At 39.1% G+C, this 24,614-nt stretch overlaps 1 protein-coding gene and 1 long non-coding RNA gene across 5 annotated transcripts; both read left to right on the forward strand.

Annotated features, from left to right (window-relative positions):
* Window positions 1–695: 695 nt before the first annotated feature.
* Window positions 696–6,196, forward strand: LOC132010115 (uncharacterized). Its single transcript, XR_009402162.1, has 3 exons — window positions 696–765; window positions 3,351–3,538; window positions 5,926–6,196. It is a non-coding gene; the product is annotated as an uncharacterized LOC132010115 (long non-coding RNA).
* A 2,203-nt stretch (window positions 6,197–8,399) lies between these two features.
* TRIM59 (tripartite motif containing 59) lies at window positions 8,400–24,456 on the forward strand. Of its 4 annotated transcripts, none has more exons than XM_059391635.1 (5): window positions 8,400–8,533; window positions 8,678–8,762; window positions 8,970–9,049; window positions 9,481–9,558; window positions 21,285–24,456. In XM_059391635.1, exon 5 carries the CDS (start codon window positions 21,288–21,290, stop codon window positions 22,497–22,499), a length of 1,212 nt encoding a protein of 403 aa, XP_059247618.1. In that variant the 5' UTR covers window positions 8,400–8,533; window positions 8,678–8,762; window positions 8,970–9,049; window positions 9,481–9,558; window positions 21,285–21,287; the 3' UTR covers window positions 22,500–24,456. The 4 variants fall into 4 exon arrangements, with proteins under 4 accessions (XP_059247618.1, XP_059247620.1, XP_059247617.1 ...); XM_059391637.1 differs by lacking the exon at window positions 8,678–8,762 and adding an exon at window positions 16,053–16,200; XM_059391634.1 differs by lacking the exon at window positions 8,678–8,762.
* Window positions 24,457–24,614: the final 158 nt, after the last annotated feature.

The raw sequence follows: 24,614 nt of genomic DNA on the forward strand, positions 1-24,614 counted from the left end.
TCTCTGTTGCAGTTTGTCTGCAAAAGATGACTTAATATGAAGGTTAATTTTATGTGTCTCAAAGTTCTCATGGGTAACTGCTAAAATAGCCTTCAAAATCTTTGGTAACCTGAACCTTTAAAGTTTTGCTAAGTTAGATGACAAATTGGGTTAAACTCATTGGATAACTAAGTCTTTTCCAAATAAATAGAATACTAAACATTGATTACTGAATATAGGCTCATCTGCTTTTGGTTTCTGACTGCAGAGAAACTGAGGATACTTGGGCTGTTGGTAATCATGTTTTCTGCTTTATTGAAAGATTTAGTATGGACAACACATATGTTTTTAGAAATTATGAAATATATTTGTAAACAGTTCCAAATTGGCTACTACTTAATTTTTACTGGAGACTAAGGCTTCTACAGGTTAAAATTCTGCTAAATGTAATGAAGACTGATGGAAATTAGGGAAACAACTCTGTATTCAAGAAAAAGATGTTTTTATGCTCCACAAGTAAGTGAAACCATATGATAACTGACTCTATCTGTTTGACTTATTTCACTCAGCATAATCTCCTCCAGTCCTATCCATATTGATACAAAAGTTGGGTATTCATCCTTTCTGATAAAGGCTTAATACTCCATTGTATATTTGGACCTTATCTTCTTTATGCATTTTTCTTTTGAAGGGCATCTTGGCTCTTTCCACAGTTTGGCGACTGTGGCCATTGCTGCTATGAACATTGGGGGTACAGATGGCCGTTCTTTTCACTGTATCTTTGGGGTAAGTACCCCGTAGTGCAATTGTGGAGCATAAGGGATAACATGGAGGACATTGGGAGATGGAGAGGAGAAGTGAGTTGGGGGAAACTGGAGAGGGAGATAAACCATGAGAGACTGTGGACTCGGAGAAACAAACTGAGGGTTTTGGAGGGGAGAGGGTGGGGAGTTGGGTTAGCCTGGTGGTGGGTATTATGGAGGTCATACATTGCATGGAGCACTGGGTGAGGTGCATAAACAATGAAAGCTGGAACACTGAAAAGAAATAAAGTAAAATAAAATAAAAAAACCCACAAAAAACAAAAAAACCTCAACCCAAACAAACACTTTAAGTGATAGAGTCCTCCTAAGAAGCTGTTTTGAGACATTGGGGAGGGTATGTGATATGGTGAGTGCTGTGAAATGTGTAAGCCTGATGATTCACAGACCTGTATCCCTGGGGCAAATAATACATTATATGTTAATAAAAATAATTAATAAAAATATGTTTTTAATACAAAAAGATATAAGGAATGGGATTTTGTTGAGAGAGAAAGAAAGTACTTTGGTCCCAAAATGAGACTGGGTATTTGGAGAGAAAAGGCTTAGGACAAAATCTGAATGAAAAAGAAAGTGTAGAAGACTTGTGAGGGGAAATTTTTGGAGTAGAATTTTATATGTGGTTAGGACTAATGTGGAAATGAATGGATTTTAAAAGTACATTGGTATGAGATTGAAATCCTGCTTTTTCTCTCTCCATTAAAATGATGATGTTTTCTTAGATTGTTGGTCTGCTCTTGATAGAAAATGAAAACGAAGGGGTTTTCCCCCCTTTCTATTCTTTATCTGCTCAGAAAACCAAAGCTTCTGTGTTTTGTCTTTACCAGGACTTCGATTACTTAAGAAAGTTAGAACTTTTCAATGTTGGGTGGCTCAGTTGGTTAAGTGGCTGCCTTCAGCTTTTGTCATGATCCCAGGGTCCTGGGATCGAGCCCCTTATTAGGCGCCCTGCTCAATGGGGAGCCTGCTTCTCCCTCTCCCTCTGCTGCTCTACCTGCTTGTGTCTCTTGCTCTATCAAATAAATAAATAAATAAAATCTTAAAAAAAAATTTCTCAATGTTAAAGGAGCTTAGTTTTACTAACAATTGTATAATCTTCTGTAGAATCCCTTAGTTAAATGTTAATATTAAATTTATAATGACCTGTAATCACTTAAAAATTTTTTTTTAAATTTATTTATTTGAGAGAGCAAAAGAGAACAAGGAAGGGAGCACGAATGGGTGGGGGTGGGGGGGCAGAGGAAGAGGGAGAAGCAGGCTCCCTACCTGGGATACCTACCTGGGATCATGACCTGAGCCTAAGACAGATGCTTAAACGACTGAGCCACCCAGGAGCCCCAGTGACCTGCAATCCTATTGAGGCATGTGCTCTAAAACGTTCTGAGGTTTTTGGGGCATATGGGACTGGCTCAGTCAGAAGAATGTGACTCTTGATATCGGGGTCATGAGTTCAAGCCCCGTAGTGCATATAGAGATTACTTAAATACATATTTAAAAAAACAACAAGTTTCTCAGGATTTTTTTTTTTTTTTTAAGGTTTCACACCCAGCATGAGGCCCAACATGGGACTTGAACTCACCATCCTGAGATCAAGACCTGAGTTAAGATCAAGAGTTGGCATTTAGGGGCGCCTGGGTGGCTCAGTGGGTTAAGCCGCTGCTTTCGGCTCAGGTTATGATCTCAGGGTCCTGGGATCGAGTCCCGCATAGGGCTCTCTGCTCAGCGGGGAGCCTGCTTCCCTTTCTCTCTGCCTGCCTCTCTGTCTACTTGTGATCTCTCTCTGTCAAATAAATAAATAAAATCTTAAAAAAAAAAAAAGAGTTGGCATTTAATCTACTGAGGCACCCAGGTGCCCCACTTTCTGAGGTTTTAAACAAATTTCCTTGAGATCAGAATTGTAAAAGAAGTCTTTTTGACTAATTAGGCTTGTTTATTTGGTATGTTAAGTTCCTTGGAAAGCACTGTCAAACCAATAACGATAAGCCTTAGGTTGTCTTGGATGGGTATATGCTATAACTATTCTAGAAAATACATGAAATTCTTGAAGTTTTAATATATGTTGATATAAGGTCATTGCTTGAATGATTGAAATGTTGTGTGTCACAGAAACAACTGATTTCCTTGTCAGCTACATAAGTATGAACCCCGTATCAGATCCTTAACCATGTCCATTTCTGAGTCTTGATTTTTTTTTTTGTCATTTTTTAGTTATTGTTCTGATGCTCTTGCAAAATGTGTTTCATCTTCAAGGAAATTCATAAAAAGGACTTCTGGCAGATACAGGTTTTTGAGATCTTTAAAATCATAAAACTGAGCTTCCAGAATTTCCAGAATGAATGGGCAAGCTGCATTCAAACTAAACAAAAACTAGTAAATAGGACTGAACAAATTGAGGAAGATGATAACATATTCCGTTGTGAACAAATGGAAGCATTTAACTTTTCTCTCTACCTGAACCTTTCAGAAGTCAGAAACTCTCAATGAGCATTCTTTCTTCCACGGCTACTTCCATTGCACAAGTTCAATGAGCTTCTGTTCTTCTTGTAATAGGACACCATTGGAAACATTGATTATAATACCAAAGCTTTGACTGGAATGTCATATTTGAGAGAGACATATATAGACTGAGATATGACAGACAGCTCCAAGGAATTAAGATTGACTTTACGGAGCCATTAAAACCCGTTGAGAATGTTAGCCTGATATGTTGCTTACAGAGTGTCCAGCAGCCTTACCAGGTGAGTAAAGAATGTTACTTCCTGGCAGGTGCAAGAACCCTCAGGGTATTTGGGGACCTCAAGAAGAGGAATGCACCCAAATCTATAGGTATTGCAAACAAATATTTGGCTTTACTCTGGTCTTAAGAAGCTATTAAAAGTTCATTCTAAAGATTCCTTATAAAAAGTCCTAGCAAAGCAGATTTTAAAAGATCTGTATGATCAATCACTATTTTCGCTAAGATTATATAAATAATTAGACCAAATTTGTTAAAACTGGACTTGTTTTATAAATGAATTAGTATTGATTTGGCTGTCTTTGGAAATAAGAGTGAATTTAGAGAGAAAAATTATGCTTCAATAATGCATCCTTATGGATGTAAGATTCTAGTTTTGTCTTTAAATGTTTGTTGTTTGCCTAAACTAGACAACTTGAGGTAAACTTCAGACACATTGCCATAATAGCTCATATATAGACAATCCTTCTGCTTATCACTCTATGGGGATAATAAAAGGGACCCCATGGGCATATGATTATTTAAACAGTTGGACACTAGGATGAACGCCCCAACAATTATGTAACTCAGCCATCATCTTGATCAATTCTATGTGGCTGGGATAACAAAATTTTTCCTTAAAAGTCAGAGCATGGGGCACCTGGATGGCTTAGTGGGTTAAAGCCTCTGCCTTCAGCTCAGGTCATGATCCCAGGGTCCTGGGATCAAACCCCGCGGGCTCTCTGTTTGGCAGGGAGCCTGCCTCCCCCACCCTCTCTGCCTGCCTCTCTGCCTACTTTGATCTGTCAAATAAATAAGTAAAATCTTAAAAAAAAAAAAAAAAGAGCATACCCCACCCCATGGGGTTAACTATGAACTAGTGGAGATAATGGATGGCCCCACCTTCCTTATAATTGGATTGGAGAATGTACTTGGGGATGCCCTAATCTCTTGGGACAAGTCATCTCCCACTTGCCAGCAATTCCTCCTAATTAAGATACTGTTAAGGCTAGATGTTAGACCAAGAAGGCTTCTTAATGCTTTTATCCCTCAGCCATATTTGTCCTGGGAGCCACCTCTGTTATTGTATAATTATAAGTAGAGTGTTTGGCAAAGCGTACAGTGGCTGCTTTTAACCAAACCCAACATAAAGTCAGCCCCATACCAGCACATATAGGTATCTTTCTATTACTAAAAATGTTTTTTATTGGCCTGTGGTAATGTTACATGGGACTCTCTAGTCTATAGGCACCTCTCTCTTAACCTCAAACTATCAACATTTTAACAGACTATAGCAACCCATAGATAGGCTCATGACGACAAATTTCCCCACTACACAGTCCTAATTGATACACCTAGGAAGGTTTATATCAAATATGTGATGGATATATGTTGCTTACTCCTAAAATAGGACAACTAAGCCAAAAGGCCCTTTTATGCTGGGAATAGAAAAACCATAAGATATTTTTAAGATATTATTTATTTATTTGAGAGAGAGAGAGAGAGAAAGCATGAGCAGGGGGAGGGGTAGAGGGAGAAACAGACTCCCTGCTGAGCAGGAAGTCTGATCATGCCCAGGATCCCGAGATCGTGACTTGAGCTGAAGGCAGATGCTTAACAGGCTGAGCCACCCAGGTGCCTTGAAAAACCATGCTCTTGATTCATAGCCCAAGAGTACTTGCCAAATGGAGTGGCTCCTCCCAAAAACCCTGTGACCATGCCATTATTTCACAGACAAATGATTGGTTTTCTACTGACTGGACAAGGCGATCAGGCATCAGACAGCTTGCACCTAATGGAACATAAAGGTTATGTGGGCCAAATTTGTGACCATAGCTTCCACCAGGCTGGATTGGAAGATGCACTATGCATGACTTTAGCACTAGGACTATCACAATTCCAGCTAATCTTCCATATCTAAAACAATGATAGACAAGATCCAAGTTCCATTGGTATGAACATCTGATGTCTCTTTTTCTTTCATCAATAGATTTAGAAGATGTCAATGGCACATGGAGGCCCTTGATAAATACACAATTAAGGCCTTAAATGATTCTGAAGATAGCATTATGTTATTAAACACTAAAGCAACTCATGTGTTAAGTAATTTTATAAAACAGAATGGCATTAGATATCTTAGCAGCGGCACAAGGAGGAACATGTGCCATTATTACAGTGGAATGTTGTGTCTATCTTCTAGATGATAACAAAAATATAACAGAATTACTGATATGAGTAATCAAATTGGTGCTCTTAAAGTCCCTACACTGCCACTTAATGACTGGTTACATTCCTGGTTAGAAAGTTGACTGTGGTCCACGCTGAAGGACCTTCTCATTGCTCTTCTTATTTTCATTATAACATTAATACTAATATGTTGTCCCTTTCACTTTGTTCTCTCCTATTGTCCAGATACATGCAAGCAGTTCCTGACTCCTTTGCCCAGCTCACAGATGATTCTTACTACTCGAAACAAATTTATTCCAATGTTCACTCTGGACTATATAGCAATGGCCTCTGTAATTTATTTATAGAGACAGATAGTGACCATTTTCAGTCCCGTAGCTAGGGACATCTCTATGGCCCCTGTCAGCTTGAAGAAGTTATAGAAGATGAGCCTTTCACCCTTCAACAACTTTAAAGATTTAAAGAACAAAAATTGATCCGGGGGGAAATGATGAGGGATTGAAGGAGAAAAATGTTCACCTTGAGCCCAGTAGGTTGACCTACAGCCTGTATAGTCTTGATGAGGATCAAATGTGTGCTGGTTGCTACATTCTAAAAGGGTCTCATGACTGCCTATACATCTCATCAAAGGTTAATAGTGGGCTGAATGATAAGCACCAGAAAATCTTGGAAAAGTAGTTTTAGGAGTAGAAATTTTAAGAAAACATTCATGATCTAATCTTTCTTGCACATCTCCTCCCCCTTGAGCACTAAGCATACAACTGGCTTCATATAATGTCCTGTCCTTGTGCTACTTAAATAAACTTAATAAGTTGTACCATACAATGTCTCAGGAATGCTTTCTTGGCCTTTGGATTCCACAATCCTGCAACAGTACATTTGTTACAAGCAATGAATCTAAACTGACACATTATAATCGCCCCAAATCTAGAGTTAATATCACTGGTTTACTTTTTTTTTTTTTTTTAAGAGAATAGGGGCACCTGGGTGACTCAGATGGTATGGTGTCTGCCTTTCACTCAGGTGATGATCTCAGGGTTCTGGGATCAAGCCTGCTTCTCCCTTTCTCTCTGCCTGTCTCTGCCTACTGTGCTCTCTCTGTCAAATAAATAAATTAATAAATAAAATCTTAACAACAACAAAAAAAGAATAATTTTATCTAGGTACAGTGCATTTATTGCTATGGAAAGATACCCATATTATTTTGACAAGAAATTTAAAATCTATGAGGATGAATCTGATATTTAAATAGAAAATGTATAAGCATAATAAAGCTGAAATGGCTCTATACCACCATGTAACAGTAGGAATCCTAGGATATTGCCAGAATCCATACATCATAAGCAAACTTTTCAGTAACTGAATTGGCGAAGACATCTGAAATTGACTTGAGTACTACTCACTGATATTACCTTGTGTGTTTTTTTTTTTTCCTACAATTTACTGCATAAGACCCTAATACCTGAGGATATTGGCAATACAAGTATACCAACGCTCGTTTTTTTAAATTTGCTTTTAAGATTTTATTTATCTATTTGACAGCAACAGAGAGAGAGCTAGAGAGCTGGCGCGAGAGCACGCAAGCACACAAGTACGGGGAGTGGAAGAGGGAGAAGCAGCCTTCCAGCTGAGCAGGGAGCCCCATGCAGTGCTCAATCCCAGAACCCCAGGATTAATCCCAGACCCCAGAATCGTGACCTGAGCCAAAGGCAGATGCTTAACGCTTAACGACTGAGGCTCGCAGGGGCCCCCAAGGCTCAGTTTTATCTAGGACAGCGTTAATTGACTTTTCAGTATAGTTAAGAGATGGAAACTGTGGTTAAGAAATCTTGAAATACGGCTAAAGTTTTTCAAGAAAAAAGGGAACCCTGACTAGTGAACTGCATGTTTTCTGATTCTAGGGGTTTAAGAAGGTGAAAAGAGGGTGAAGAGATTGAATCAGAAATCAGGTATTCTGGGCAACAGTGGTCATCTCTCAGTGATAATTTCACGAGGTTGGGAAATGGAGGGGGGAGAGGAGGGAGAGGAGGGAGATAGTTATAAAGGAGTCCTAAGGTGCCGCTGGCTGTCACACAGTGAGTTCTCTTTAAGAAAACTGTCATCAGAAGCCCCCTCCCCCACACTGAGTCAAGTATTCTGGTAGGTCCAGAAGTTCGGATTTCGTGAACCAAAGAAAACGCGGAGTTGGAGCAGGACGGAGCGTGCCTGCTGGGTCGCGTGCCCTCGGGCCGGTGATCTCCCGTTGCAGAAAGCCTGTTTAGTAATAATGGGAGTCGCCGCACTTTAAAGTCTAGAATCAGAATGTGCCAGATTAGCTCCAAGTGAAAAACAGTCCTAAGAATCTTGCGGAGGTCGTCAGCCGCCGCCAGGCTCCACCTCTCCCGGGGCGGTGGACCACGTCCCACTTCCCCAGGAGGTGGGCCGGCCTAGCACCGCCGTTTGCAGAAGCACCCGCACGCACTGAAGCGCCTTCTGCCGCGTGCCTCGGAAGCTTCCGAGAGGCGGGCCGGCGCCTAGTGCGCAGGTGCGGGAAGCTGGCCCGGGGCTTCGAGCCAGGCCCTGGCAGTTACGCGTCCGCCTCCAAAGGCGCTGCCGGCCGTTTACTTTTGAAAGGCTGCCCCGCGCTCTTTCCCATTGGCGGACGCTACGCAGTTGAACGTTGCCGGGAGACTGCGCTTGCGTCGTGAGGCTCCGCGAGGCCCCGCCCCGTCTGGGCACCTGAAATCCCTCAGGGCGGAGGAGGGCGGGGACGCCAAGCATCTCGGGGACGCGGAGCGTGGAGGCCGTACAGCTGTTCTGGCCTGTGGAGTAGGTTGGTCTCAAACTCCCCGCGGTGAGTCTAAGGAGCGTCTTGGAGGGGTCCGTCTTCTTTGTGAGCACAGGCTGGTGTACTGGGTGTGTGTGTTGGGGGAGAGTCTAGGGGCTTGGTGATGGAGAGCGTGGGCACGGGTCCTGCATTTACTCTCTCTCGTCCCAGAGGAGGAGGTTGCGGAACCTCGTTTTTCACCCTCGGGTGCGGAGCTGAGTTTCTGTTTGGGAGCAGGCCGCGTGTGGTGGTGAGGGTGAGAAGAGCGGGACTCCACGGACCTGGTCTGCCTCGCGTGGTTTCGGGCGGGGGGCGCGGGGGCGGTGGAAGTGCATTGTGGGGGGTGGGGGGAGGCTCGGAAAGATTTGCCGTAAACCTTGGAGAAAGGGAAGGGTACGGTTATGTTGCGGCCCTTTGTGAGAGGTTCTCACAAGACTTAATAGTGGGTGTGCCCATTTTACAGGTGTGAAACCTCGGTTCTGAGAGGCATTAGGAAAAACTGACCCAGGGCGCCGCAACATTTAAATGGCAGAACTGAGACAGGTACAGACAGACGCCTTGGTGGGGATAACCTAAATCAGTATTTATAATATTAAGCTGGCAAAATCTTACGCTCCCGTGGATGTTTCTTGTTTTCAAGTTGACGTGAAGAAGTTAAATGCGCATGAATGTTTGCTCCGTCATCATCATTGTTGGCTAACATTTTCAAGTGCTCGTAAGATACTTGACGCTACAAAAAGAGATCCTTTGTGACCATTTATTTGGTCACAGGATTGTTGGAATTTTCAGTGTACAAGTGATACCTCTCCTGCACCACCAACTGTTGATATTTCTCACTATTTTTATGAAAACACAATGAGGCTTAGGGGAGATAAACGTCGAGGAGTGAAATAACCTTTCCTGTGATGTCATATTTAATTTGTTCTTTGAGAATGCAAACCTAAAATATTAAGGTAAAATTCTTTTAATTTTAGAACACGAATACAAGAAACTGAGTAAGTTGGAGAAGATAAAGTATATTCAGTCGCTAATCCAGAAGATCAGCAAAGTAGGTAAGCTCTGAAAGATTAAGTGAATACAAAATTCTCAGTAAATTTTTTTGAGTGTATGATTTAAAGTGGAAGTTGAGATTTTTAAATCTGAAAAAAGACATGTTGGTGTATAAAATTCAAGCCATCTAGGAGGAGCATAAAGTGAAAACAGCTCCCTCATCTGATGTGTACCTTAAAGATAGTCAATTTTGTGTACTTTTTCAGAAATTTTACAGAAATTTGTGTACATCTAAATAAATGGTATCATTTTAGACATACAGACCTGCAAGTTGCATTTATTCCTTACCTGGATATTAAAACTATGCATTTACATACTTGATTTGTCTTTTTTTTTGATGACTATGTAACTACCCTTTGAAGTAAGTTACAATAATTTAGTTGGGGAAGGTGAAAATTTTGATTTTAGGTCATGTTAATTTTAACATTGCCTTTCAGCAAACATTGCTGAATATACTCTCACTGTGAAAAGTGCTGAGGGAAAAACAATGAAAACCTGAATTTCTCGTTTCAGTTCTTGGTTAAATCACATAAGTAGTTTCTTTTTTAGTTTGGGGAAATAGATTGATGTCAAATGGTCAAATGCAAGAACAATGCAAATGGGCAGAGTTAAAGTCATATCTGACCATAGGATTTTTTTTTTTTATTTGAAAGGGTTATGGTTACCCCCCATTATTTTTGTATATTTAGATGTACAAATGTATTTTTAAAATTTTGCCCTATGTATATGGGCAATTGTATTTCTGAAGTAATCTTGAATTGCATAAAATGTGCCTTGTTATCAGTTTGGGCCACAGAGATGTGAGACCCAATCAGAATTTTCCCAGACTTATAGCTGACTCACACTATAAGTTCTGGAGCAAGTCACTTAAACTCTGTAATGTGGTAAACATAATTTGCTTCAGAGGTTGTAAAATATAATGGAATTTTTATTACTATTCATGTTTAGAGATGAAAGAGGCATTGTTAGTGAATTAAAACTTAAAAAATCATTTACACATACTGTGTAAGGGAATGGATTTTTTTTGTACTGTTTAATTCTCCATAATCTCTTTCTACTGACCATTCTAGTTAGGCATCATGGAGGCTCTGTAGGAAATCCACTTTATGGAGAATGCCTTAAAAGTTTAGAAATTCAGAAGTGTATTTGTTTTTGACACTAAAACACAAGAATTTTGTGAAATAATTTTATAAGTGGATGGTTTAGCCTCAATTTCTTTCTTTCTTTTCTTTTTTTTTTCAAAGACTTTATTTATTTGACAGAGAGAGATCACTAGTAGGCAGAGAGGCAGGCAGAGAGAGGGGGAAGCAGGCTCCCTGCTGAGCAGAGAGCCCAATTCAGGGCTCGATCCCAGGACCCTGAGATCATGACCTGAGCCGAAAGCAGAGGCTTTAACCTACTGAGCCACCCAGGTGCCCTAAGCCTCAATTTCTGAAAAGATTTATTTTTATATTCATTTCTTGGTGACTTTTTTTTAATTTTTTAAAAATGATTTTATTTATTTAAGAGAGAGAGAGAAAGAGAAAAAATTTACCATTATACGCAGTAAGTGTACAGTGGAGGGTCATTAAGTTCATTCACATTGTTGTGCAACTGTCAGCACCCATCTGTCTCCAGAACTTTTTCCATCTTCCCAGACTAGAATTAAACAATAACTCTCCATCTCCTCTTCCTTTAGCCCCATTTTACTTTGTCTTTGTGGGGTGCTTACTAGTTTTTATATTACATGCACTTTCCACATCTATTGCAATTAAAAGTTTTGCCTCCATTGACCTGAGTAATTTTCAGTTATTAAATGAACTTACATTTCTGGGAAGAATCTCATTTTGATCATTGTACTCTGGATTTGGTTTTGCTAATATTGTGTTCAGGATTTTTATATTGGTATCCATTTTTGAAATTAGTCTATTTTAGTTTTTATTAGGTTTTGGAATCATGCTATACTGCTTTCAAAACAATTTGCAAACTCTACATCTTTGTATTATAGAATAGTTGAACTGGAAATTGCCTCCTAAAAATTTGAAAGAGCTCCCCCAGAGAAGCTTGTCCCTTCTTTTTTTCAGAATAGCACTTTTCTAATTTGTGAATTTCTCTCATATTTTGTTTTATATATTCTCTGGTCAGTTTGGTATTTGGACTGATATAGAGAATAATTCATTTTTGGTAACTCTTCCAAATATAGTAGCATAGAATTATGCAAGGTATTCTGATTTTGGATTTTTCTATTTTTGGTTTATTTCCTTTTTTCAATGCTGACTTTGTATATTTGTTGTTTCTTCCTTTTGTCTCTTGATGGGTTTGTGTATTAATCAATTGCTGCATAACAAATTATCCCCATATTTAGCAGCTTAAAAGAACAAATATTAAAATACAGTTTCTGTGGGCCAGGAATCTAGGAGCAGCTTAGCTGAGTGCCTCCAGCCCAGCGTCTCTCTCATGAGGTTGCAGTCAAAGTTGTTGGCTGAGGCTGCAGTCATTGCAGGATTTCACTGGACCTGAAGTATCTTGCTAGTAAGCCCACTTATCAGCAGACTTCCAGTTTCTAGGGGGCTGTTAGACTGAGGGCTGTAGACTGAGGGCTGGTCATAACAAGTGGACTTTGGTCTGCTCACAACATGGCATCTCTCCTCCCTCAGTGACAGTGATCTAAGAGAGATGAAGAGAGCCAGGTCATTCCTGATGGAAACCATGGTCTTATTACAAAACCTTGAAAGTAATATCCGGTTGCTTCTGCTGTATTCTCTTAGAAGGGGGTCCCCTGGGTAGCTCAGTCCGTTAAACGTTTTCCCTCGGCTCAGGTCATGATCCCTGTGTCCTGGGATTGAGCCCCGCTTTGGGACCCTGCTGAGTGGGGAATCTCCTTCTCCTGCTCCCCCTGCTTGTGCTCTCTCCCTCTCTCAAATAAATAAATAAAATCTTAAAAAAGAAGAGAGTCACTAGGTCCAATCTACACTCAAGGGAAAGGGATTACAAAAGGACATGAGTACTAGAAAGTGGAGGTCATTGGGAGGCCATCTTGGATGCTGCCTATTCCAGATAGCTAGTGGCTTATTTATTTAAAGACAGCTCTTGGGTTTATCAGTACCAGCGATTTTGTTAATCATTGTTTTCTTCATTTATTTTTATTATTTTTGTTCTGCTTTTCCTAGGTCGGTTTTCCTTTTTTTCTCTTTGCCTTTAGATGAATCCTTTTTCTATTCCTTTTGTTTGGTAATGAAAGTATATAGCTTCAGCTCTGCCCTATACAATTCTTTTTTTAAACCCTATAGATTTTCCTAAGTATTTTTGTCTCGCATGAATAAAGTACATCTTGGCTGGGTACAGAATTCTTAGGTCATACCCTTTTCCTTCTAGACCCTGTGGACCTCGCTATATGATTTCTTAGCATTCCTTGTTGCTTTGGAGATGTTCTGGTTATGTGTTGCCCTGTAACAAATACCCGAAGGCTTGGCTGGCTGTGTGTTCATGATGACTTTTTCACTCACATGTCTGGTACCTCATTGCTTCTCTACTTTTCCTCTCTTGCCAGCAGAGTAGCCTGGACTTTGTTTTACTTATTGATTCATGGGTCTGGGACAGTAACCTGCCAGGCTAATTAAGGGCTGTACCCAGAATGGTCATAGCATCACTTGTACTTTATATCCTGTTGATCAAAGCAGTCACATGGCCTGCCCAGGTTTTTTGTGGGGAGAAGAGATTTCATCGTTTGATGGGGGAGTACCACTGAAGCCACATTGTGGGGAGTGTATGTGGGAGATAATGGTTGTGGCCATTTTTGGAAATTACAATTTCCCAGAAGAGAATTCTGAGACCATTGATTTTCCTTTTTTAAATATCTTAGTTTTTTGCCTGGATGCTTGCTTGTAGGATTGTCTCTGTCTAAAATTTTGTTTTTAGTTAGCTGTTAATAGTTAAAAATAAAATAGCAGTATTGAGGTTAATAATGAAAAAGAGTAGCCCGTCCTCTCACTCTTCCCACTCCTGATTCCTGCTCTCCAGAAGCAACCACTCTCATTCAATGATTTCTTTTTGTATCTGCTTCTAGATTTTTGGTATCTGCTTCTAGATTTTTTAATGTGACTTCTTGAATTTTTACTTTTGACTTCCTGGAAGATTAAGATTTAGTTCTTAGGTGTTTTTTTAAAAATTTATTTGACAGAGAGAGAAAGGGCACAAGTAGGCAGAGTGGCAGGCAGAGAGAGAGGGGGAAGCAGCCTCCCCTGCAGAGCAGAGAGCCCTATGTGGGGCTCTATTCCAGGATCCTGGGATCATGACCTGAGCCGAAGGCAGCCACTTAACTGACCGACTGAGCCACCCCGGTCCCCCTAAGATTTAGTTCTCAAACACTGTTTCCTTCCTTTATTCCCTCCAGCCAATATAATAGTCATTTTCTTAGTTTGGGCTGTTATAACAAAAATACCATCAACTTAAGTGGCCTAAACAATAGATTTCATGTAGTTCTGGAGGTTGGGACGTCTAAGATCAGGATGTCAGCATGGCTGGGTTCTGGTAAGAGTTCCCTTCCTGGGGCACCTGGGTGGCTTGTTGTTAAGTGTCTGCCTTCAGCTCACATCATGATTCCAGGGTCCTGGGACTGAGCCCCGAGCCCTGTGTCAGGCTCCCTGCTCTGCAGGAAGTCTGCTTCTCCCTCTCCCACTCCCCCCAACCTTGGCTTGTGTTCCCTCTATTGCTATCTGTTAAACAAATAAATCTTTAAAAACAAACAAATACTCCCTTCCTGGGTTGCAGATGGCCCTCTTAATGCTGTTGTCCTTACGTGGTGGAGAGCTGAGGAGAGGGAGCACACCATCCTGTCTCCTCTAAGGGCACAAATTGGTTCATGAGGGCTCTCTGCCCTCATGACCTCATCTCCCAAAGGCTCTACTTACTAATACCATCTCATTAACCGGTAGGATCTCAACATGAATTTTAGGGGGACACAGGCATTCAGTCCATAAGTCATGTTTTTTGGTAAAGTCAATATTTAATATTACACTAATATAAGAGAGCCATATATTTCCTCCCATTTCATGGTTCTATCACTTTTCCCAAACTTTAGTTTTGTCATCACCTCTTAATATGTTCAGACACTTCTTGAAATATTGTCAGTTCTATTTCTCAAAGACATTCCTTTCGGATCTTTTTTTCCCAGACTACTTGTTCTCTAGGCTTGCTCCACAGTTGTCCTGGATTTAATTTCACCATTAACCCGGTGAGAATTCTTGCTTTTCTTTTCCAAAATTTATTCTTCTGGGTATAGAATTTTAGGTTGGAAGCCATTTTTTCCTGGAATATTAAGGGCATTGCTTCACTGCCTTCTATTTTCCAGTGTTGTTATTTTACATACAACATGGCTAAATCCAAGATACTCATCCTTGAAAATAAACATAGGTAAAGTTTTTGCCCCTTTTTTTCCCCCTCAGAAGTCTGACCTGGATATAGAAAACTTCTGGGGCATGAAATTTCATGCTGGTTTCTGAAGAACTAGTTTCTAAGCATGATAGCGACCTATACTTTCTGATTCTCAGAGTCAGAAAGTTGCTGACCTTACAGAGTTGTTTTCATCTAGGCCTGCTTCTGTTTAAACAGTTCTGACTGTTCATAAATGTATTGCCTAAAATCAGGTTTTTTTTTTCTTTTTTTTAAGATTTTATTTATTTGACAGAAATCACAAGTAGGCAGAGAGGCAGGCAGAGAGAGAGGGTTGGGGGGGAGGAAGCAGGCTCCCTGCAGAGCAGAGAGCCTGATGTGGGGCTCGATCCCAGGATGACCTGAGCCGAGGGCAGAGGCTTTAACCCATTGAGCCACCCAGGCTCCCCTAAAATCAGTTTTAAATAGCTCAGCAAGAAGAGGGTCGTCCAAGAGTAGGATTTTATTTCTGTATCTTTAGGTTATCTACAAACTTCTTTTTTAAAGATTTATTTAGTTATTTGTCAGAGAGAGAGAAAGAGAGCACAAACAGGCAGAGTGGCAGACAGAGGAGAAAGAGAAGCAGGCTTCCCGCTGAGCAAGGAGCCCAGTGCGGGACTTGATCTCAGGACCCTGGGATCATGACCTGAGCCAAAGGTAGTGACTTAACTGACTGAGCCACCCAGGTACCCAGTTATCTGCAAACTTCTAATTACATTTTAAAAAAATGTTTATATACTTTGAAAGTTAACTTTTGAGACCGTATTTGCTTTTTATTTTATATGAGCCCAGGAGATGGCATTTTCTTTCAATATTGTGGTAAATATCTTAATTGTAAACAAAGTTGAGCTCTTACGGGGAAGGTCCCTAAATGGGTTCTGAGGGAAAAATATTTTCTAGAGTTTTGTCAAATATGACTTTAGAGGGAAAGGTTTGATTCTGTTTTAGTCCTAATTTTGGCACTTTTAAATATTAAATAGCTCTAATATTAATTCTAAGTTGAATATATGTCCACTGCTCAGTTATTTTTTCACTGCAAAGTGCTGTTTTTTTTTTTTTTTAAAGATTTTATTTATTTATTTGACAGAGATTACAAGTAGGCAGAGAGGCATGCAGAGAGAAAGGAGAAAGGAGGCTCCCTGCTGAGCAGAGCACCTGATGCGGGGGCTGGATCCCAGGACCCTGATATCAGGACCTGAGCTGAAGGCAGAGGCTTAACCCATTGAGCAATCCAGGTGCCCTGTAAAGTGCTGTTTTGTTTTTTCCTTCATTATGAATTCTGACATCACTAAAATCCTCTGAGAAACATGTTTGTTTTTCATGGGTGGTTTTGTGTGATTATAGAGCTCTCTGTAGATATAGGGGAAAGTCAAGAAATCTTCCCAGCGGGGCGCCTGGGTGGCTCAGTGGGTTAAAGCCTCTGCCTTTGGCTCAGGTCATGATCTCAGGGTCCTGGGATCAAGCCCCGCATCAGGCTCTCTGCTCAGCAGGAAGCCTGCTTCCTCCTCTCTCTCTGCCTGCCTCTCTGCCTACCTGTGATCTCTGTCTGTCAAATAAATAAATAAAATCTTAAAAAAAAAAAAAAAGAAATCTTCCCAGCCTGCATTCTCTTGCACTGAATGTCATCATCTGTACTGTCGCTCAGTTACTTTAGTTTCCTGGAATGCTTCACAGTTCAGGCTTAGTATCTGTGTGATACGTCTTGGCTCATTAGGGTTCTGAATATTGTCAATCTGAATGGAATATTTTTTGATAGATTGTCCTGTTACAGCTTTTCTGAAACAAAAGTAGAGATTTTGCTGTTTAAAAAACAAAAAACTGGGGGCGCCTGGGTGGCTCAGTGGTTTAGGCCTCTGCCTTCGGCTCAGGTCATGATCTCAGGGTCCTGGGATCGAGCCCCACAACGGGCTCTCCTGCTCAGCGGGGAGCCTGCATCCCCCTCTCTCTCTGCCTGCCTCTCTGCCTACTTGTGATCTCTGTCTATCAAGTAAATAAATAAAAATCTTAAAAAAACAAAACAAAGATCTGATATTAATGTTGGTTTCTTTTCTTTTTTTTTTTTAAAGATTTTATTTATTCATTTGACAGTGATCACAAGTAGGCAGAGAGGCAGGCAGAGAGAGAGGAGGAAGCAGGACCCCCACAGAGCAGAGAGCCCGATGCAGGGCTCGATCCCAGTACCCTGGGATCATGACTTGAGCCAAAGGCAGAGGCTTTAACCCACTGAGCCACACAGGTGCCCCTTAATATTGGTTTCTTAAGGGGTAGTATTTATTCAATCAGTGAGTGAATCCCTACTGTGTTTAGTGAATACATGTAGTGAATGCTTAAAGTTCTGTTTAGACACAACTCCTGCCCTTACTACAGGCTTACATCCTCTAATATATAGGGAAATTTGACAAAAATCTCTTAACTCTGGTTAAGTGCTGTAAATTGGCAGTACAGCATTCAGTGAGATTGAGAAGAGACCTTATTTGGGGAGGAGGCAGAGCCCAATTTGAGACTTGAATAAGAGATTGATTTTGAAAATGTGAAGGAGCATAGAGCCAAAAAGTCTAAAGAGGGTTGTTTTTTTTTTTTAAAGATTTTTATTTATTTCTTTGACAGAGATCACAAGTAGGGAGAGAGGCAGGCAGAGAGAGAGGAGGAAGCAGGCTCCCTGCCGAGCAGAGAGCCCGATGTGGGGCTCGATCCCAGGATCCTGGGATCATTGACCTGGGCCGAAGGCAGAGGCTTTAGCCCACTGAGCCACCCAGGCGCCCCTAAAGAGGTTTTCAATAGTTAATAAAAGTACACAATTATTTGTAGATATCTTCTCAAACTTTTCATCTTAAAAGTTAGTTTTATAGAGGATGATTTACGTGAATGGGACTTGGGTTTTTTGTTTTGCTCTCAAGTTTCTCTAAGTGATGGTGTAATTTGATTTTTCTCTACCATGGCTAAGTTTAATTCCTGAAGATTGTGGCTTGCATTGAGGATAGGTACAAACTAAGACTGTAAGATAAGGTAGGGTACAAAACTGTCAGGCTTTTGTTGTTGGAAATGTCAAAAATATCTTGCCAAGAGGTCAAATTATTATTTCTGGGTTTCTTTCATTAAGGAAAAGAGGACTAATGATGTTCTTACCACTAACGCTCTACTAGTCAGTAATTCATAGTTAAGCCCAATTAATAGTTCATCTTTAAAACTAGTTTTTATTGGAAGGACTAATTAAAAAATGTTTTTCCCTTCCAAATTGAAAGTATTACTTTGCAGTAGTAAACTGTGCTGATTCTGAACTTTAAGCATACTAGTATTTCAATTGAAGAAGCTAAGAAATTTATAGTAACTGTTATTAGAGAAATTTAATACCTTGCCTTAGGAACTATGGTTGAGCCAATTGGGAATATGAATTCTTTTTTTTTTTTTTAAGATTTTATTTATTTGACAGATGGAGATCACAAGTAGGCAGAGAGACAGGCAGAGAGAGAGGAAGGGAAGCAGGCTCCCTGCTGAGCAGAGAGAGAGCCCAATGTGGGGCTTGATCCCAGGGTCCTGGGATCATGACCTGAGCCGAAGGCAGAGGCTTTAACCCATGGAGCCTCCCAGGAGCCCTGAGAATATGAATTCTTTTGAATTAATAACATAATTTTGCTAATCCCAATCTGTTATTTAGTAGGAATGTTTGATCTTGCCTATTTTTGCACAATTAAAAAAAATTTCATGGGACACCTGGGTGGCTCAGTTGGTTGAGAGTCTGTATTTAACTCAGGTCATGATCCTGAGGTCCTGGGATTAAGTCCCACATCGGGCTCCTTGCCCAGTAGGGAGCCTGCTTCTCCCTCTGCCTGCCTCACCCCCTGCTTGTGCTCTCTCTCTGGCAAGTAAGTAAAATCTTAAAAAAAAAACAAAAAAACAAAAAACCCCAACTTATTTTCAAGTACAAATGATGTACATTCATTAGTTTCATGTGCATGACAGTTTCAGCAACTCTATATTTGTTATGCTCACAGAATTTTAGCCACCATGTCACTATACTGAGCTGTTAAAATACCACTGACTGTATTTCCCAATGTTGTGCCTTATCCCATAACTGGAAGCCAGAACCTTCCTATCGCCTTCACCTATTTCACCATCCCCATCCACCCTCTGCCCCACAACCACTTTTGTTCTCCGTATTTTGGGGTCTGTTTTGGTGTTTTTGTTTGCACATTTATTTATTTATTTTTTTTAAAGATTTAACTTATTTAGAATGAGAGTGAGAGCACGAGCTGGGGAAGGGGCAGAAGAAAAGGTAGAGAATCTTAAGCAAACTGCAGAGCAAGGAGCCCCCATACGGGACTCGATCCCACAACCCTGAGATCATGACCTGAGCTGAAACCAAGAGCTGGACACTCAGTCAACCGAGACACCTAGGTGCCCCCGCTCATTTGTTTAGATTCCACATATATGGTATTAGTCTTTTTTCTGTTAGCATAATACCCTCCAGGTCCATCCATGTTATTGGAGATGACAAGATCTCATTTTTCTATGGCTGATTACTCCATTGTGTCTATATTTATCTCTCTCTCTCTCTCTCACACACACACACACACACACACACACACGATCTCATCCGTTCATTTTTGAAGGACACTTGTTATTGCCTCCATATCTTGGCTATTGCAGTGAATATGGGGTGCATACGTCTTTTGGAATTAGTGTTATCTTTGTTGGTTAAATATCTAGTAGTGCAATTACTGGGTTATATGGGATTTTGATTTTTAGTTTTTTGAGGAACCTCCATACTGTTTTCCAGTGGTTGCACCAATTCACACTCCACCAACAGTGCAGGGTTCCCTTTTCCCCCACATCCTTGCCAACACTCATTTTTCTTGTCTGATACTAGCCATTCTGACAAACCTAAGGTGGTGTCTCATGGTTTTGGTGTGTGTTTCCCTGATCACTGATGAGCATTGTGTCGGATCTGTTGGTCATCTGTATGTCTTTGGAAAACGGTTTATTCCGGTCCTCTGCCCATTTTTGGGTGTTGGGTTGTACAGGTTCCTTATATATTTTGGATATTAACCCCTTATCAGGTATCATTTACAAATAACCACTCATTGCCTTTTCATTTGTTGGGCAGAAACTTTCAATTTTGGTGTAGTTCCAGTTTACTTCATTTCCCTTGCTTAAGGAGACATATCTAGAAAAATGTTGCCAAGGCCAATGTCCCAGAGATTATTTTCTATGTTTTCTTTATGGAGTTTTCTGGTTTTACATTTTGGACTTTAATCCACTTGAGTTTATTTTTGTATATGGTGTAAAGAAATTGGTCCAGTTTGTCTTTAACATAGAGCTGTTCATTTTTCCCAGCATCATTAAAGTTATCTTTTCCTCATTATATATTCTTGTCTTTTTCAGAGATTGCCCATGTACGTGGGTTTCTTTCTGGGCTATCCTGTTCATTGATCTGTGTTTTTGTACCAGTACCATACTGTTTTGACTACTGCAGCTTTGTAGGATAGTTTGAAATCTGGGATTGTGGTACCTCCCTAAAGAACCACCTTTGTTGTTCTTTATCAAGATTTGCTTTGGCTATTCAGGGTCTTTTAGGCATATTCCAGTTCTATGAAAAATACTTCCTGGTATTTTGTAAGAGATTACTGTGAATTTATAGATTGCTTTAGGTAGTATAGACATTTTGACAATGTTCTTCCAATCCAGACTATGGTGTATTTTTCAACCTGTTTATGTTATCTTCAGTTTCTTCCATCAGTGTTGAATAGTTTTCAGAGTACAGGTCTTTCACCTTCTTGATTTCTTCCTAGGTATTTTATTTTGGTAAATGTAGTTGTTAATTTCTTCCTGCTACTGTTGAATGTATAGAAATGCAACAGATTAATTTGTATACTGCAACTTGACTGACTCTTCATTTATTTCTAACAGTTTGTTGGTGGTCTTTAGGGTTTTCTGTATAAAGTATCTTGTCATCTGCAAATAGTGAGTTTTACCTTTTCTTTTAACCAATGTAGATGCCTTTTCTTTTTTCTTGTCTGCTGTGGCTAGGACTTCAATTCTTGTGCATAGCTTAGATTTTAGCACTTAAAATGTAAGAAGTTGCACAGGTTATCATTGAGTAGACTTCAACAGAATACTTAATTTTACTTTTGCATAGATGCAAACTTAAATAACTTTAATTTGAAATATTTACTACAAATTAGAATTGTTTAGTATGATTTTAGTCCCAAAGTTAAGCTCTTAAAAAATGATGTCTATATATTAGGAATTGTATTACTTAGAAATGTATGTACAAGTGTTTTGTTACATGGAGGCTTAAAATAGTTTTTTCTCTTGACAGGAAATGCACAATTTTGAGGACGAGTTAACATGTCCCATTTGTTACAGTATTTTTGAAGATCCTCGTGTACTACCATGCTCTCATACATTTTGTAGAAATTGCTTGGAAAACGTTCTTCAGGCATCTGGGAACTTTTATATATGGAGACCTTTACGAATTCCACTCAAGTGCCCCAATTGCAGAAGTATTATTGAAATTGCTCCAACTGGTATTGAATCTTTACCTGTAAATTTTGCATTAAGGGCTATTATTGAAAAGTATCAGCAAGAAGACCATCCAGATATTGTCACCTGTCCTGAACATTACAGACAACCATTAAATGTTTACTGTCTCCTAGATAAAAAACTAGTTTGTGGTCATTGCCTTACCATAGGTCAACATCATGGTCATCCCATTGATGATCTTCAAAGTGCTTATCTGAAAGAAAAGGACACGCCTCAGAAACTACTTGAACAGTTAACCGACACACACTGGACAGATCTTACTCAACTTATCGAAAAGCTGGAAGAACAGAAATCTCATTCAGAAAAAATGGTCCAAAGTGATAAGGAAGTTGTTCTCCAGTATTTTAAAGAGCTTAGTGATGTATTAGAACAGAAAAAAAAAATTTTCCTAGCTGCTCTCTGTGATGTTAGCAATCTGATTAATCAAGAATATACTCCACAAATTGAAAGAATGAAAGAAATAAGAGAGCAGCAACTTGAATTGATGACACTGACAGCATCTTTACAGGAGGAGTCTCCACTTAAATTTCTTGAAAAAGTTGATGATATCCGCCAACATGTGCAGATTTTGAAACAAAGACCACTTCCTGAGGTCCAACCTGTTGAAATTTATCCTCGAGTAAGCCAAATATTGAAAGAAGATTGGAGCAGAACAGAAATTGGACAAATTAAGAAACTTCTCATTCCTGAAATGAAAATTTCTTCAAAGAGGATGCCATGTTCCTGGCCTGATAAAGATGAGAAAGAAGTTGAATTTTTTAAGATTTTAAACATTGTTATAGTTACTTTAATTTCAGTGATCCTGATGTTGATCCTCTTTTTTAACCAACACATAATAACCTTCTTAAATGAAATCACTTCAATATGTTTTTCTGAAGTTTCTTTATCTGTTTACCAAAGTTTATCTAACAATCTGCATGATTTAAAGAATATGCTATGTCACACTTTATATTTACTGAAGGAATTCATGTGGAAAATAGTTTCTCATTGAAAATTCAAATCTGAATTGTTTAAGTAGGCTTATTCTGTAGAGCCGACTAATAGCCATTGCTAAAGGGAGATATAGGGTAGGATGGACAAATAACAAAGTAAACTATCAGATTTACAGCAAATATAGAAATATGTTAAACCATCCATGCTGCTTAGCTAGAAATTTGTCAGAAATGATACATAAGGTGTCTTAACCAGAATATCTAGTTTACTTGATTTAATATATTATCCCATTTTATTTGCTTGAGGTTGGTATTATTGTTGTGGCACTGAAATACTCCTGTATCAATACTGTCTTTTAGCTTTTTTTTGTCTTTTAGCATTCTGTTACTGCAGTGGATAGTGTTGCACTTATGTAAAAATAGTTTTTAGATAAAAAAATCCTTAAAGTGTAAAGGCCTTTATTTTGATGTGGCTTAAAGCCTTTGGCCAAATAAAGATGTTGAGTAGAGGTATTAAATTCAAGTAGCAAAGTCTAAGTGATAAGGGATTGTTTACATTAAGGATATTTTTGATCAAATATATCTGATTACCTGATAACATTAATGTATTTTAAGATAGACTTAAGAGCCCTAGAATGTTTATCAACCTTCATTCCTGACAAAGCTATGGCTTTTGGAAATACATTGTTAGGGAACAAGCAGTGAACTTTTTCAAATAATGGTTCTATTTTATTCTGTGGTTTGTGTAAATTTAACGTTTTGGTTAGTGCTTTAGTCTTGCCAGTCAAATCTGTTCTTGGATAAAAACTCAAAACATGTTACTAGCATTGTATATTGTTGATAACTTCCATCATTAGATTTAGGTGGCATCATGCTAACTCTATTTGTCTTAAAAAATGGTCTTTTTGTGCTATTTGCTAATGCTATTATCAAAGTACCAATAATTTAACTTTCTTAAATTTTGCTTAAATGGGAGCCTGTGTGGCTATTTAGTCAAATCCCTTTGATTAGTTCCCTTATTGTTAATAGGGACTGGAATTGTGGTGCTTGTGGTAGGACTTCTGGCTTGCCCCTTTTGTTCATGAAAATGTTAAGTAAAAGATCATTTTCCAGAAATTCCAAATTGGCTGTTGCTCTTAGATCCATTCCCTTGGAGCCCTATGTAGTTCAGACTTTCAGGTCATTTTGGGGAATGCTCCTGGTCCTATACTACATATAAATTATGAGTTAATATGGCTGTAGTTCTAAAATGTTCCTAATGTCTTATCTGCTGAGAATATCAATACAAAGATGGCTGGCTGCTGTATTAAGTCAAATACATGACCAGAATCAGAATATATATATAGCACAATTAACAATCACAGAGGCAAAGAACACTTGGAGGTTATTAATGGTGGTGGTGGTGGTGAGCTAAATATTAAGGTATTAAAATATAAATACAACACAGTAACTTAGATTGAAGTTGGTTGGTCACAATACAAAAATGCCTCTTTTTTTGAATACACATATTAGTAAGCACTGAAATTTCTAGCTGTTTGTGTCAAGCACTTCATGTCAGGTTTCTGAAGTAGGTATTATCTTCTTTTTGTAGATAAGGAAACAATGAGAAGCAAGCGGTTTGCCTAAGGCCATACAGCTAGCATAAGGGACAGTATATTTTTAGTGTTTCTGCTGTTATGCTACCAAAACCTTGAGCCAAGATTTTTATTCAATTAGGACTAATTTATGTCTAAGAATCTATTTATATAGCTAAAGATTGGGACCATATACTTATTATTAACACATTTTAGGTTTGACATTGTTTTGTTAAGTTGCCAGTTCTTAGACAAAACTGAATTTTATGTAGTGTGTATGAATATAGTCAAGAATACAAATTATTGATTCTTAATACATGCTTTTCTGTTTTATAATTCTTATCAGGAGGATGAAACTGTAAAACTTAAAGTATATAATCTCAATATTTCTAAGTTTTATGTATAACAAAATATATTTTAATAAACTTATTTTGCTATTTTATGTGCATTTGAGTGGCTTAATAAGGCGCTCAAACTCAGGGGTAGTAGCTCTGGAATTTTCATATGGGTAATGGGAATTATCTAAACTCTTTTTTAAGACTTAAAATGTTGTAGAGCTTAGTACTAGAGTATTAAGTTCTGGAAATTCATCACTACTTT

Source organism: Mustela nigripes, chromosome 2 (genome assembly GCF_022355385.1).
Source record: "Mustela nigripes isolate SB6536 chromosome 2, MUSNIG.SB6536, whole genome shotgun sequence".
Lineage (NCBI taxonomy): Eukaryota > Metazoa > Chordata > Mammalia > Carnivora > Mustelidae > Mustela > Mustela nigripes.